General features: G+C 39.0%; 1 protein-coding gene across 2 annotated transcripts in view; it reads right to left on the reverse strand.

Annotated features, from left to right (window-relative positions):
- The window catches only part of NTPase (ectonucleoside triphosphate diphosphohydrolase NTPase), an 89,372-nt gene that overhangs the window by 44,041 nt on the left and 30,681 nt on the right, over window positions 1–14,650 (reverse strand). For both annotated transcript variants that reach the window (XM_067155696.2, XM_067155697.2), the window contains exons 5-6: window positions 11,971–12,114; window positions 1,933–2,044 (exon numbers count right to left, since the gene is read on the reverse strand). In XM_067155696.2, coding sequence (XP_067011797.2) covers window positions 1,933–2,044; window positions 11,971–12,114 — 256 coding nt within the window. The remainder of the gene's footprint in view (window positions 1–1,932; window positions 2,045–11,970; window positions 12,115–14,650) is intronic.

A 14,650-nucleotide genomic window follows, 5' to 3' on the forward strand; every position in this document is an offset into this window, starting at 1 on the left:
CAGAGACGGGATTTATTTCGGAAAACTATGAATTGGGTTTTGGTGGGGTTGATGGAGATGTGCCAATGGTTTAGCCAGGTTTCGAGGGTGTCTAAGTATTTTTGTAGCCTGTTGTTTAGGGATGTGAAGGTGGGACTGAAGGCTAGGATGGCACCACTGCATAGGCTATTTGAAGCCACCAGCAGTGCCAATGCACTATGAGAGCTATGTCTCATTTCCAAAAATAGATGCCTGCCTGGCCATCAAATAATGTAGATGTTGATTCCCATAGGGAACCTAAAATATTTGTCCTGAATGAGTAAATTTATAATACCAATATAATGGTCCGTTATTGGGCATTATAAATTTTCCAGCTAACTCATTCTTGGTTGCCTGCGTTTCGCCCTCGTGTGCTAAGTTAGGCTCGTCAGTTGGGACTTAACACACCACCCAAGACGCAAGATAGTCGTAAAGATACGTGGAACAGGTACTGGCGGCAAATTTTCAATGGGTTCTCGTCGATACCGTATGATGATGCCACTTTTAAGTTAATTGTTATTAAACACTCGGAAATGTAGAATAATTGTGTGGCCTCAAGAAAATATGGTATAGGCCTAAGTAAAGCCAATATATGGCGTCAGCATGAAGACAAAGATAGCTAAAAATGTGTACTGAACAAAAAGTGCATTCAGTGGTCCGCAACAAGGTTGCTTTAAAGAAGTCGAAAATGAAATTGTGAGGTATGCGCACGAAAAACGCAAGGGTCGAATGGCCATACCGTAGCGCAATAAACTCGTTCGTTGACTTTCAGCGTCCGCGATTAGGCCTATACATCGGTAGCAGCTGAAGTTGGCCGAACCCGGCAAGTGAGACGTGCGTGTAGCGGTAGCCGGTTATATCTGATGCTGAGTAAAAGTACCGTTACAGTTTTATAGATAGCAAGAATATTTTCCTGGCGGATCGCCGTATTTTAGAGATACATGGAATAGGTATTGCCGGCAAATTTTCAACGGGTTCTGTTCGGTACTATGATGCCAATTTTAAGTAAATGGTCATTAAACCCGCGAAATAAAGAATAATTGTGCAGCCGCAAAAAATGCTGTATAACGAAAGCCAATGTTCGGCGTCTAAAAATAGTCCAAAAATGCGTACTGTACAACAAAGGCATTCATATGATTTTACAAAGCACTTTTTGAGCCTGATTAAAATTTTTTGTAGGAAAAAGTGGGGTTCGTCATGGATTTGGAGAAGTACGGTACTGTCATTTTTTCAGAATGAAATTAAACATACACTTTCACGTAGCATCGGATTTCGAAAAATAACAAACAAGTAAGCCGTAGTGTGGATATCATCCGCGGAAATGCACGTTTTGAACAAACTGATCGCCATTTCATACCTATTTTAATGTGTATGAGGTGTTTTCCGACTTTTATACAAAAAATCGGATATAACGACAATCCGATATAGCGAGTAAATTTTCCGCTGTTGTGAATTCTCGCTATAACGGACTTCTATTGTATAATCTTACTCACTGTCTTTACAGTTATTTACGGAGAAATCCGTGTACAATGTAGAATACCATAGCGAAGCACAGGTACATCTGCTGGTTTTAATATATAACTAACATACATGAAGAATAGGAGAGGAGGCATTTTGTAAATGGTGCATCTTGAGGTGCTGCTGCTGCTTGTTGTTTTAAGGGGCCTAACATCGAAGGTCATCGGCCCCTAATGGTACGAAATGAAAGAACAAAAATTTCAAAGGCATCCACTGACCAAAATAAAAATAAAATATGTCATGAAGAATGAATGGATGGACAGGAACTCAACAAAACACAAAACAAACAAACAAAAACCAGTGGATCGGACTCAATAGAGATCGAAAATAACATTATTACCGACCAAGGAACCACTTATAAAGCACAATGATGCTTGGTGTCTGAAGTGACCGTACCTTTCAAAAAGTTCACAGTAAACCATGAGAACAGTCCTTCGTCCGCACCATCCATGATGGACACTGAATTTTCATTCGTCAGAAATGGAGATGCATCAAACAGGTTCTTTACCTGAAAATAAATAATAAGGAGGTTAAAAATTATCATTTTAAAAAAATGTGGAAGAGTCAAACGTAAGTCAGTCCTACATCAGTAAGACTGCCAATCACTGTTATTGGTCACAGATTACATGAATCATTTACTAGAAGACAATGGGAGGACGAGATTCAGAAAATGAGGAAATCTAGTGAAAAGGTGGTTACAATTTCAGATTAGGTCAAATAGTAAAAACAAATATTGTTTCATTTGAACACAAATGCAGGATATATAATATTAAAGTTGTGATTTCCATAATGACAAAGACGGGAAAAAGGATCTTAAAAGACATCAAACTGAAACATTTCAAAAGTTTTCTCCAACGATAGTATCATTCATTACAAGGACTAGCTGGGTAAGGAATCCAGTTACTACTATTCCTCACGTTGTGTAAAAAAATGTATGATCTGCAGTTAAAATATTCAAGAATGCGATATACATACATGATGAAACATGACATTCAGCAATGAGAAGGGGACTGGGACAACAATGAAGGAGAAAAGTACAAAGACAGGAATTGGTGGAGGAGCTTCATTCGCCGACCCATCGTATAGATGGAACAATGTGGGGTATGTATGTATGTATGTATGTATGTATGTATGTAGTTGACTTCACGTTACCATTTGCCACAAAAAATATATGCAAGGAATCATTTAAGCCCGTCTGATGGCCATGATCATTAAGGCACTGAAGTCTAAACGGTCTGCCACTCTGGTTAGCCGATTCAAGTCCCGTAGATAAAAAAATGTTCACCATCAGAATGCTGGTCAGCAGGGTAGGGGAGGTGGTGGTATACAATTTCTAATCACTAGAGTGTGTGCCAAAAGCTTGAATTAAATCCCAAACCTCTCTGCAGTGCTCATAAGGAGCGAGGGCAAGTGATGCTGTTGATGGTGATTCATGCATCGGATGAGGATGCTAAGCCTTGAGCAGAGCCCTTGCTGCTATTTGACAGGAGTAGGCTGTGTGCCAGCACGGAGTTATAAATATTTGGAATTTTAATGTTAGTTATTATATTGTAAACAGTAAGTTTATAACTATCAATTATACCTATGTGTTTCTCTTGAGTAATCAATTACAGCATGTACTGTAAATATATAATTACGCTTATTAAAATACAACTATTGTACTTGGAGCTAGTTTCTGTTGCAGACTTATAGATATATAGATAAATAAATAAATAAATAAATAAATAAATAAATTTAAAATTAAGGATTAGAGCAAGACGGAACAATGAAAGTAACAAACTTGTTCTAGCCCATACTGCAAGATACTTCTACCACTTTTCCCACAATGTGGTGAGTTGATGGGTGCGAACTTGGCCCTGTTTTATAACCGGATGTCCTTCCCAACACCAACCCTATGTGGAAGGATGTATCAAGACGTTTTCTTGCTTAGGATGTCGTAAATTTGAAGTTCTGTTCACGTCGTATTAAATCTATATAAAAATATATCACTTATCGCATCACAAATTTTTGCCATTGCTGCTTAGTAAGATCACATTTTTTCTAGGTCTGGAAATGTTCTTTGTCATCCCTTCTGAAAGGAATGTGATTTTCAACATAGACAAGAGTCCTCACCACAGGAGGCATATCGGGGAAAGTTGCATGAAAACGGGAAAAGGCTTTGAATTCCCGAACTTGACAAGGATAAATTACACTTTCGGAGAGCAAGCCGTTAACCTCAGGAAAGTTCAATTCTGCTTGCCGGTTTTCAGTGATATAGCTGTTTGTGTTTGTATTTTACATTCTATTCAAAAGTTAGAAATTAATTCTGTGTTGAGCAATACAGTGAAAGGTAGTGAATATCTGCCACATGATAGCCTGTATATGGATTAGCAACATAATCATGTGAAGGTGAGTAGCGTGCTGCACATTTGTCTTGTGATAACCCGTTATGGATACTGGAAACATTGTGAAATCACTTACTAATGAAGACAAAATTAAAATCCAGGAAGTGGACACGCATCTGCATCTTTCAGGGGTGGCACACATGTTGAGACTCGCACCTTTGAGTTTTGACCCGAGTTGATCGAGTGTTGTCACATTCAAGATTGCAGTAAAAGTCATTCTCTCACACATGCCCCAGTTTAACATCCAAATAATTCATGATGTCTAATACCCCACTAGTCCATAATATAAGGCTCAAGCTAACATTTCTTTAGAGCAAGTGTGATCTGCAATAATACGCTGATACTTTTATGTTGTTATTTAATACTCCCCAGTGGAAAAGGATTTCATATTTGTTCTCTCATTTTTTCGTGCCTTTTAATTCTCTCATTTCATCTTTAGAAACAGTAGATATCCTATATCTTTCAATGTACATGTACATACAACAACGTATTTCCCGGCATAATCGTCGCCACCGCATAATCGTCGCCACCGCGTAATCGTCGCATCCTTCATTTTCAATACAAAATCGGACTTTAAACATTTAATCGCATAATCGTCGCACATCCAAATTTTGTTTACCAATCTGGTTAAAAGGTAAATGGAACTGCAATGTAAGTTGCACATGAATGTGCAATTTAAATATGTGTATGGTTTATGGGCAATTTGGCAACACAGTCACATCTACGAGATGTTGCACAACGTATAAATAAATAATACCGGTATATATACGACGCATGGCTTATCGGTAGGCTATCGGCAGTTTGACAACGTGGTCGTGAGACAGTGTACAATCTATTCACCACCTACATATTATGAGTTCTCGTTTGAAATACGTAAGGCTGTAAGTTATCGCTTATCGGCAACATCGCCAGGAAATACCGGTACCAACACACACTTGTCTTCTAGTAGACAAGAGGTCTGATAGAATTTAGCGTTATTACAACCACCTGCCCCCCGGCGCAACAGTCGCGAAGGACCTTGGCCTAGCAAGCGACCGCTGCTCAGCCCGAAGGTCTGTAGATTAAGAGGTGTCATGTGGTCAGCACGACGAATCCTCATGTCCGTTATTCTTGGCTCTCTAGACCGGGGCCGCCATCTCACCGTCAGATAGCTCCTCAATTGTAATCACGTAGGTTGAGTGGACCTCGAACCAGCCCTCAGATACAGGTAAAATTCCCTGACCCGGCCGTGAATTGAACCTGGGGCTCCGTATTAGAGGCAGGCACGCTAACCCTACACCATGGGACCGGCTCCTGCGTTACTGCTCACGAAGTGAAATCCAAGACGATAACGCAGATTTCTATGGAATTATTCAGCTCACAGTCAGCCGAATTATTTACGATGTCTCAGTTGTCATCGCTAGACTCTTATCTTACTACTACGTCATAAGTGTCCGGGCATGGGATGAAAACTTTTACCCAAGCAGTCAAGATAATTATTATGGTATTAAAGTTTTATTTTATAAACTCGTCCATAATGTAATGTAAAATCATCAATAACTGGGAAGAAATATTAACCTAATTACCGTATGTTTAAAAGAAATTGAAAAAATGAATGTTTGTTACTGACGTCTTGGAACACAGTCAACTACAGTAGATCTACACCGCGCTAGCCAGAGCGATGTATGAAGACGTCCGTGCTCCGGTTTGCGAGCTTTGCACAAGTGCACTAGTGTGTTGCAACCAACAAGCTCAACTGATAACAAATTGCTGCATGCTTCCTTGCTGCCTAACAGTATTGGCTGCTCTGGAATGGACAGATCACAGATGCATTCATTTGTTTGTGACTGACGTGATTACTGTAGACATGTGTGCGTGAGAATTTAAGTTTTTAATTTGTGTTTGGGGTGTTTGTAGAAATAATTTATTTTAATAGTGAACAATTACGGAAAGTCATTTATATTGCAAAACATTAACGTGTGAAGCATTTATAAGCGATTATGGGTTATTTATGTTATTAATATTGGAGATCTAAATGCGCAAGTTGGGCTAGACAGACTTGGGTACGAGAACATCATTAGTCCACATGGATTTGGACAAAGGAACCCAAAAGAACAACTATTAGATCTGTGCAGAAGAAATGATCTTATAATCAAAAATACATTCTTCAAAAAAAGAGACAGTCACAGAATAACAAGGTACAGTTGGGATGGCCAGTATAGAACATTGATTGACTACATAATCACAAATAAAGATGGTGGCAGGTACATCACAGATGTAAAGGTCATCCCTAGTGAAAGCACGGACAGTGATCACACATTGTTGGTAGTAGACTTCAAACATAAGACAAATGAAACGTAGAAACTTATTACGAAAAAACCAAGGGTTAAAACTTGGAAGTTGCAAGAAGTCCAAATAAAGGAAGAATACAAACTAAGGATTCAACAGAGTTTGCCGAAGTGTGAAGTAACCAACGTTAATGAAGAATGGAAGGCCTTCAAAGACACCTTTGTGGGAGAAGCCAAAAACCTATGTGGAGTTACAAGTTCTATCAAAAGAAAAAAGGAGACACCATGGTGGAATGGTAGAGTGAAAACAGCGGTGAAAGAAAGAAACCAAATAAAGAAGGCACTGGACAAGGAAAATCAGAAATAGGGACAAGAACGAAATGAACAAGAAATACAAAGACTTCAAGGAGTATACAGGAACAAGAAACTTGCTGTAAAGAACATTGTAAGGGAAGAAAAAGAGAAGAAATGGAATGAGTTTGCAGACAAACTGGAAGAGGACAGTAGAGGAAATATGAAATTGCTATACAGAGTAGTGAAAAACAAGCAAAGGGATCAAGAGACCATAAAAGCAATAGAACGTGATGATGGAACTCTGGCACAAGAAGAGGGAGAAATTAAACAAGAACGCAAGATCTATTTCGAAAAGCAGAAAACATAACGACGGATAGAGTAGAGCCAATTCAAGGAACCACAACTGAACCACCAATTACATGGCTTGAGGTTCAAAATGCGCTCAAGAGCATGAGAAAGGAAAGGCAGTGGGCATAGATGAACTAAGTACAGATATGCTGAAAGCAGCGGGAATTCCAGGAATCCAATGGCTCTACAGACTGCTCAACAAGATATGGGAGGAAAATACTATTCCTGAGGACTCGAAGATGGGCATCATTGTACCTCTGTTCAAGAAAGGAAGCCGACGAAAATGTACTAATTACAGTGGTATCACACTACTGTCTCATGTCCTGAAAATATTGGAAAAAATAATAGAGACCAGAATCAGAGATATTGTTGAACCCATTTTGGAACAAGAGCAGTATGGTTTCAGACCAGGAAGGTCAACTACAGACCTTATATTTGCAATTAAGATGCTAATGGAAAAATACTGGAGAAGAACAAGCCTTTATTTCTAATATTTTTGGACATTGAGAAAGCATACGATAGTGTATCAAGGGAAAGAATTTGGCAATGCATGAAAGAACTTCAAGTGCGAGACAGCCTCATAGACAAAGTGAAAATGTTGTATAGTGGGAACAGAAGCTGTATTCAAATAGGATGTGGTTTGTCGGACTGGTTTGAAACAAAGAGAGGAGTGCAGGGCAGCTCATTGTCACCACTTCTATTTATTATTGTAATGGATGTAGTAATGAAATCTATTAAAAGGAAAGAACATGGAGATATCAAAGCCTTCACATTTGCAGATGATGTTGCAATCTGGAGTGACTCAGAAGAGGAATTGGGAGAGAGAATACAAAGCTGGAATGAGGAGTTTAAGAAATATGGTTTAAACATCAGCAAGACCAAGACGGTGGTGATGAAAGTGTATGGGGAAGGAGCAGAACCAATAGTCATGTTAAATGAAGCTCAACTGGGCAGCGTTCCAGTTTTCAAATACTTGGGTAGTGTTACATCAAATGACAACTGGCCTGGAGATGTCATTATCTTACTTCTCCTCCTCTCAACGTTTTCGATGTGGCCTAAACGGCATGGAAATTTGTGACATATTAACTCTACCTTCGTGGTATTATCTTCTATTCTGATTCTTACTTCTTCAAGTTTTATTTATAACTTGTGCTTTGAGCATAGCGCTTTATAAGCCTTCATTGAAACTAAGGGAAGTATGGACCTTGTATGTGCTGATATCTACTCAGAAACTTTGTACTAAGATGCTCTGCCCCTTGGCCAATGAAAGCTCCCTAGTTTTGGAGGCTATTCGCTGCAGAGGAAGAGCGGCCATTAAGCGTTGGTAGTTTGAAGAAGATGCATCGTGTGTGTGCTTGGTGGGTCGTGCTAGACGACTTTACATTCGGTGTGATGGAAAATGGATAAATAACATCGTGAGAGGGTTCTCCTTCTAGTCCTCAGGATCTGTTCTGTGTAGTTTCAACATGTAAACGTCCACAGTCTGTATGGATTATTTATTTATGTCAATTTAATCTGCATTCATACGTGAGTACAAAATGACGCTGAGGCGTCCTCTCAACCTTATATCCACCTTCAGCATTTATGAACTCAAAAGGAACTTTTCGGTATGATGTGGTGTGTCTAAATCCTTATTGCATTTATAAAATTACTCTTGGCTAAATCTTACTGATCTGTTTTTCAAAAAAAAAAAAAAAAAAAAAAAAAATTGCGTAAGATGTTAGAGATGTACTCTTTCATTTGATCACATGCTGTTAGCCTTGTTATAAACTTGTAATATTGTTCTGGGGTGAAAGTAAGTTATGATCTAAATTGGTTACACAAAAATGGAATATGATAGTGTACTATTTTAAAATACTGCTTTCCTATTCACCCCAAACAAGGTAGAGTTTCAAACCACTTAGTTCTAATCAAGGAGACTGTAGTTTTATTTAATTTCTAACGGCATTGTTTTAATTCTTTTCTTTCCTATCTTGGTACTTGCGCCCAACGTTTGCATTCCTTTTTCCTTTTTTGGGCTTCTCTTTCCGTGGTCTCCTTTGGCTTTGTGTTGTTCATGGCGTTCTTGGGTTACCATGACAACGGTTGATGATGGTGATTGTTGAGGTAAATAATCTGATGGTGGATGAAGTTTTTTTCCCCAATTTCTTCTGGGCTTTCTATCTTGAGTGGGGTTTCTTGTAATTGAATGATTTCTCCTTGTCTTGATTTAATTTCTTGCTCGCGTTTGTGATTTTCATGTTTATTTCCTGATTTATTTTCTTCGTGTGTAAAGTGTTGTGATTATTCTACTGGGTCTCCTGGTTATCCCTGCCCTTGGATAGAACTCGGTGGTTAAGGTCTTTTTTTTTCCTTTTTTTAAAAAAAAAGAAAAAGAAAAATAGAATTGTTATGAACTAATATTATTTATATTATGCTGTTTCCACTAATATCATGGGGACCCAATACCATTAATTCAAGTTATGTTTAGTTCAGTTTCTTGTGTGGCGGTTGTCCAACTTAATCACATTAATCACATTAATTTTCTTTGGATGTGTTAATCAAATTTAATTTTAACTGTTTAATCTTTTTTTTTCCTATGTGGATGTTTTCTATTATCAAACATTTTATTTATTTAATAAATTCTATTTATACCTTTTCACGAAAGGATTGTGTTCTTCTTTTAGTAAGTTAGTAGTTCGATACCAGGTTCCTGCTTTTCCTTCCACGGGCTTTTTGTGACACTCTTCCATCATTTGAGGTAAGTCCTTCTGGTTTGTTTTGGTCATGTTTGAGAGTGTCTGTTCACGCTTCCTGTTTATCATTTTCCTAATTGAACTAGCTCTTTGCGTTTCTGCTAGTTTGTTTTGTCCTTATATTACTGCCGTTATCGTAGTTTGTTTTGGGTTGACCAACGTAACGGGACAACAACCTAGCAAAACACGAGGTGAACAATCGAATCAATAAGGCAACACAATTTTACCACCATGTAAGACACCTGCTGTGGAATGAGCAAATACCCATGAAAACAAAAATGACATTGTACAAGTCCTATTATACACCAATTCTTACATACAGTCTCGAAACCACAACACTGACCAATAGAGATAATTCCAAACTTCAGACAGCTGAAATGAAATTCCTACGCACTATGATCCAGAAAACCAGGAAAGACAAGATTAGGAATGAGAAACTTAGAGATATCAAGACTGAAGTGGTTTGGTCACATGAAGAGGATGCCAGTAAACAGAACTGCAAGGAAGGAATTTGACAGAAAGGTAGAAGGAAGACGACCTGTGGGAAGGCCACGAAGGAAATGGATAGATTTAGTTAAGAGCGATGTACTGCTGAGAGGTCATGGTAGGGACAAGTTGGTGGAGGAAGAATGGTACAAGAACAGGATGAGATGGAGGAGGCTCATATACCACACCAGGGAAACTGGAGATGGTTTAGGATGATGATGATGATGACGATGATGATGATGGGTAAATATAGAAACTATTGTGCGGGCTTCAAGCTAAGCGTAATTGCCTTCGCTGAACAGCACGGAAACAGAGCTGCAGAAAGAAAATTTTCAGTGAATAAGTTGGTGCGTGACTGGCGGAAATTAAAAAACAAGCCAAAAAGCACAAACCCTTCTAGACACGCGTTTAGAGGTCCTAAAACAGGGAAGTTTCCTATAATTGACGAAGAAGTGTTTATGTACATCAATGAAATACGTAGCAATGGCTGCAGTGTATCATATGAAATGTTACAAATTAAGGGACGGGAGGTAGGGCGCAAACACAACATAACTCAGTTTAAGGCGAGTCGTGGGTGGAGTAACGGGTTCATGCGACGATACAATCTGTCAGTGCGAAGGAGAACAACACTAAGCCAAAAGTTGCCTGCTGATTACACGGACAAGATTGTAAATTTTCACCGATTTGTCATACGTTAGCGCAAGGAAACTTCGTACTTCCTTTCTCAAATCGGTAATGCCGATCAGACTCCAATCTTTTTTGATATGCCTCGCAACAGCACTATTGCGCTAAAAGGATCACGGAGTGTATTAATGAAAACCAGAGGTAGTGAGAAGTTGCGATGCACGGCAATGCTAGGCATTACAGCTGACGGAAGAAAGTTGCCACCTTACATCATTTTCAAGAGGAAAACGATGCCTAAGAATATACAGTTTCCCCGTGGAATTCATGTACGAGTGCAACCAAAGGGTTGGGTGGACGTAGAACTCATGCTGGACTGGGTTAAAACTGTGTGGGATAGAAGACCCGGTGCACTACTAAAACAACCAGCTCTGCTGGATTTAGATAGTTTCCGAGGTCACCTCGTGAATGTAGTGAAGCAACTTCTCAGTAAAAATAAGACACGACAGATAGTCATTCCTGGTGGCCTAACATTTGCTTTGCAGCCACTAGACGTATGTATTAATAAACCCTTGAAAGACCACTTATGTCGATTTTACGACGAGTGGATGATGAGCAGCGATCAGCAATTGACAGCCGCTGGAAATATCAGGCGTCCACCCTTGGACTTGGTATGCTCGTGGGTGATGAAGAGTTGGGATCTTATACCACCTGAACTAGTCTCCAAGAGCTTCAAAAGGACTGAGATTTCGAAGGCACTAGACGGATCCGAAGATGACGCAGTGTGGCAGAGAGACGAAGACTCTGATACTGGTATTAACAGCGGCGAGGACAGCGCATCAGATACCGAAACCTGCGATAGCGACACAGAAGATTTGGAATAAATTGTGTACCGGTAAGTCCGTATTTCACAACCAAGCAATAATTTTTTGCAAGTGTAATATTTTAACTTTAATACTCAAATTAATGACAATTAACTTAGTACGTTCATTTTTATTTTCAGGTTGGAAAAACGTTCGCCGAATTGTTGCGAATAATTATGAATTTTGTTTTAGACTATTTTAATTATTTTGATGTATAATCGCGAGTAAATTTGTATCAAATACAATTTAGTTATAAATTTTTTGAGTAATACAAATACTGGTATTAAAAATTCTTCGTATAATGGTCGCACCCTACTATTTTTTCGAAAATTTTGGTATAAAAAGTGCAACGATTATGCCGGGAAATACGGTACTTTTTTTCACTTAAGACGTTCTCTTTCCTCTATACTGAATATAAGACCTCAGTGTAGCTTACCTCTCTGAGCAGAGCTTCAGCTTTGGCCTCAGGTAACAGACGCAGCCCAGCAGTAGCCTTCATAGCCAGAGGAGTTTTGCTCCATTCTGGCTCTGGTATAACTGCCTTTGCTCGGTTAAGTAGCTCCTGAAGGGATTCTGCTCCCTATTGAGAAGAAAAACAGAGCAATTTTAAAATGTACAGTATATTAAAACAAAGGATTCAAAAGTAAAGACATTTTTTTTCTTTCCAAAAATATAGCTGAAATTCTCTACTGTACTGAACACTTAAACAATTGATGATAAATCAGTACATAATGAAAAAGTGGACATTTTCTGACACAAAATTGACTGTCTGGGTTGGACTGCAATGAATCTTGGTAAGATTTTTGTTTTGTTTGTAGAACACGGTAACATACCTATAAGAGAACACACTGTACTAACCCTGGAGGATCAGCAGCAGCAGCAGCAGCAGCAGCTGCTTCGCATCAGTATCTCATCAATGAAGTACATCAATAGCAAAATGAAGAAGAAACAATAGGAAAACACAGTCATCAAACTAGGGACACTTAATGTATCCAAAACCCTGGTAACTAGCATCAGGTCAGGAATAAAATACATTGAAATATAACAGAGGAAAATTCTCAGAAAAATCCTAAAACCAAAATATGAAAATAGAATTTGGATGAAAAAGAAACCGCAGGAAATTTATCAAATCACAAGATAAAAAAATCACAGATACAATTAGAAAAAAGGCAATTAAAATTCTATGGACACCTACACAGAATGGATAACAACAGCCTGACAAATAAAATTCTAAACCCAGCACTATCCCTTAAAAAATGCAACAAATGGTTAATGGAGATAAACTAAGATCTATAAGAAATTGATATAACCGAAAAAACTACTCAAGATAGACCAAAATTTAGAAGCTTACTATCGAAGAATCACACTTGTGTCCCATATAGAAAAAATATTTGAAAAGATACTAGAAAAAAAAGAATGAGGAGAAAGATGGAAGGACAATTGCAAGAAGTGGAAGATCAACACCAGACACCAATTCAGTATGAGGCAGTTAATGGAAAAACATCAGGAATACAGAAGAGATATGGCAATGCCATTCCCTGATTTCGAAAAGGCTTACGATAGTGCACTCAGAGCAAAGGTATGGAAAGTAATGCAACAGGAGAGATGTGGAAAACAAATCATAGAATATGTGCAATCAAGGTACAAAAATTCAAGACAATTCAATTTTACCAACAAGCAAGACACTGCTGTGGGATAAACAAGTACCATTGAAAGCTAAGATGACATTATATAAACCATATTATACACCCATCCTCACGTATAGCTTAGAAACTACCAACATTAACGAGACAACTCAAAACTCCAAGCTGCAGAAATTAAGTTCCTATGCACCATGATACAGAAGACAAGGAAGAACAAGTTCAGAAATGAAAAACGCCGAGGAGGTGGGAATAGGAGACTCCCTACTACAATAATAATTTAATGTTATTTGCTTTACGTCCCATTAACTACTTCGGAGAAGTCGAGGTGCTGGAATTATGACCTGCAGGAGTTTCTTACATGCCAGTAAATCTACCAACACGACGCTGACGTATCGGAGCACCTTCAAATACCACCGGACTGAGCCAGGATCGAACCTGCAAAGTTGGGGTCAGAAGGCCAGCGCCTCAAACATTTGAGCCACTCAGCCCGGCACTCCCTACTACATAGGATCCAGACAGCAAGACTGAAGTGGTTTGGCCATGTAAGAAGGACGAGTGCAAGCAGGACGGCAAGAAGAGAATATGAAAGAGAAGTAAAAGGAAAAAGACCAGTGGGCAGACCCAGAGGAAAACGGGCCGATGTAGTGAAGATGTTGAGGAGAGAAGACAAGATTGGGAGAAGATTACGAGAGAGCAGTGGTTCATGGACAAAGATGGAGGGACCTCATATACCACACCCGGACAACTTGAGATGGTCAATGACGATGATGAATGTACAAAAACTGCTGTTTGTTCACACACATGTAGGGAGGACAGTAGTTTTGGACTGAAACTGGACTATGTCCAGGAAGTGAGCTGTCACCACTGTTATTCATAATAGTTATGAACGAGACTGTGAAGGAGACAAAGGTAAAATGTGGGGACAGGGAGCTGAAGGTAATCTGTTCGCAGATGATATTGTGATTGGAATTATAAAAATAAAGGGACAGAACCTTGAAATTGTGAAGATCTTCAAATACTATGGAAACGAACTGATGCAGGGCTGGACGTGGAGATCAGTAAATGGATTAAACAGCAAAATGCATTCTACTGGAGTGTGAAAAATCTGGTTGTGGAGGAAGGCAGTACCAATGAAGAGGTGATATATAGGATGTGCTACAAGGACATTAGGCAGGAAATTGAAGTGAAAAAGCTTCATGACAGAATGGAGAGATATAAACTTGGATGGTTTAGACATGTTATGATGAGAGAAGAGGGAAGGATGCCGAAGTGGATGATGGAGACCCATACATAAGGAGGAAGGGCAAGAGAGAGACCCAGACTAAGGGGACTGAAAACAGTCAAGGATAGTATAATTACAAGAAACCTGGATTGGAACACAGTTAAGGAGGAACAAATGGTGGTTGGATAGAGGGAGAGGTTCCATAAACATTCCAACCTGGTGGGAGCAGGACAGCAGAAATGGATGAAGAT

This window comes from Anabrus simplex, chromosome 11 (assembly GCF_040414725.1).
Source record: "Anabrus simplex isolate iqAnaSimp1 chromosome 11, ASM4041472v1, whole genome shotgun sequence".
NCBI lineage: Eukaryota > Metazoa > Arthropoda > Insecta > Orthoptera > Tettigoniidae > Anabrus > Anabrus simplex.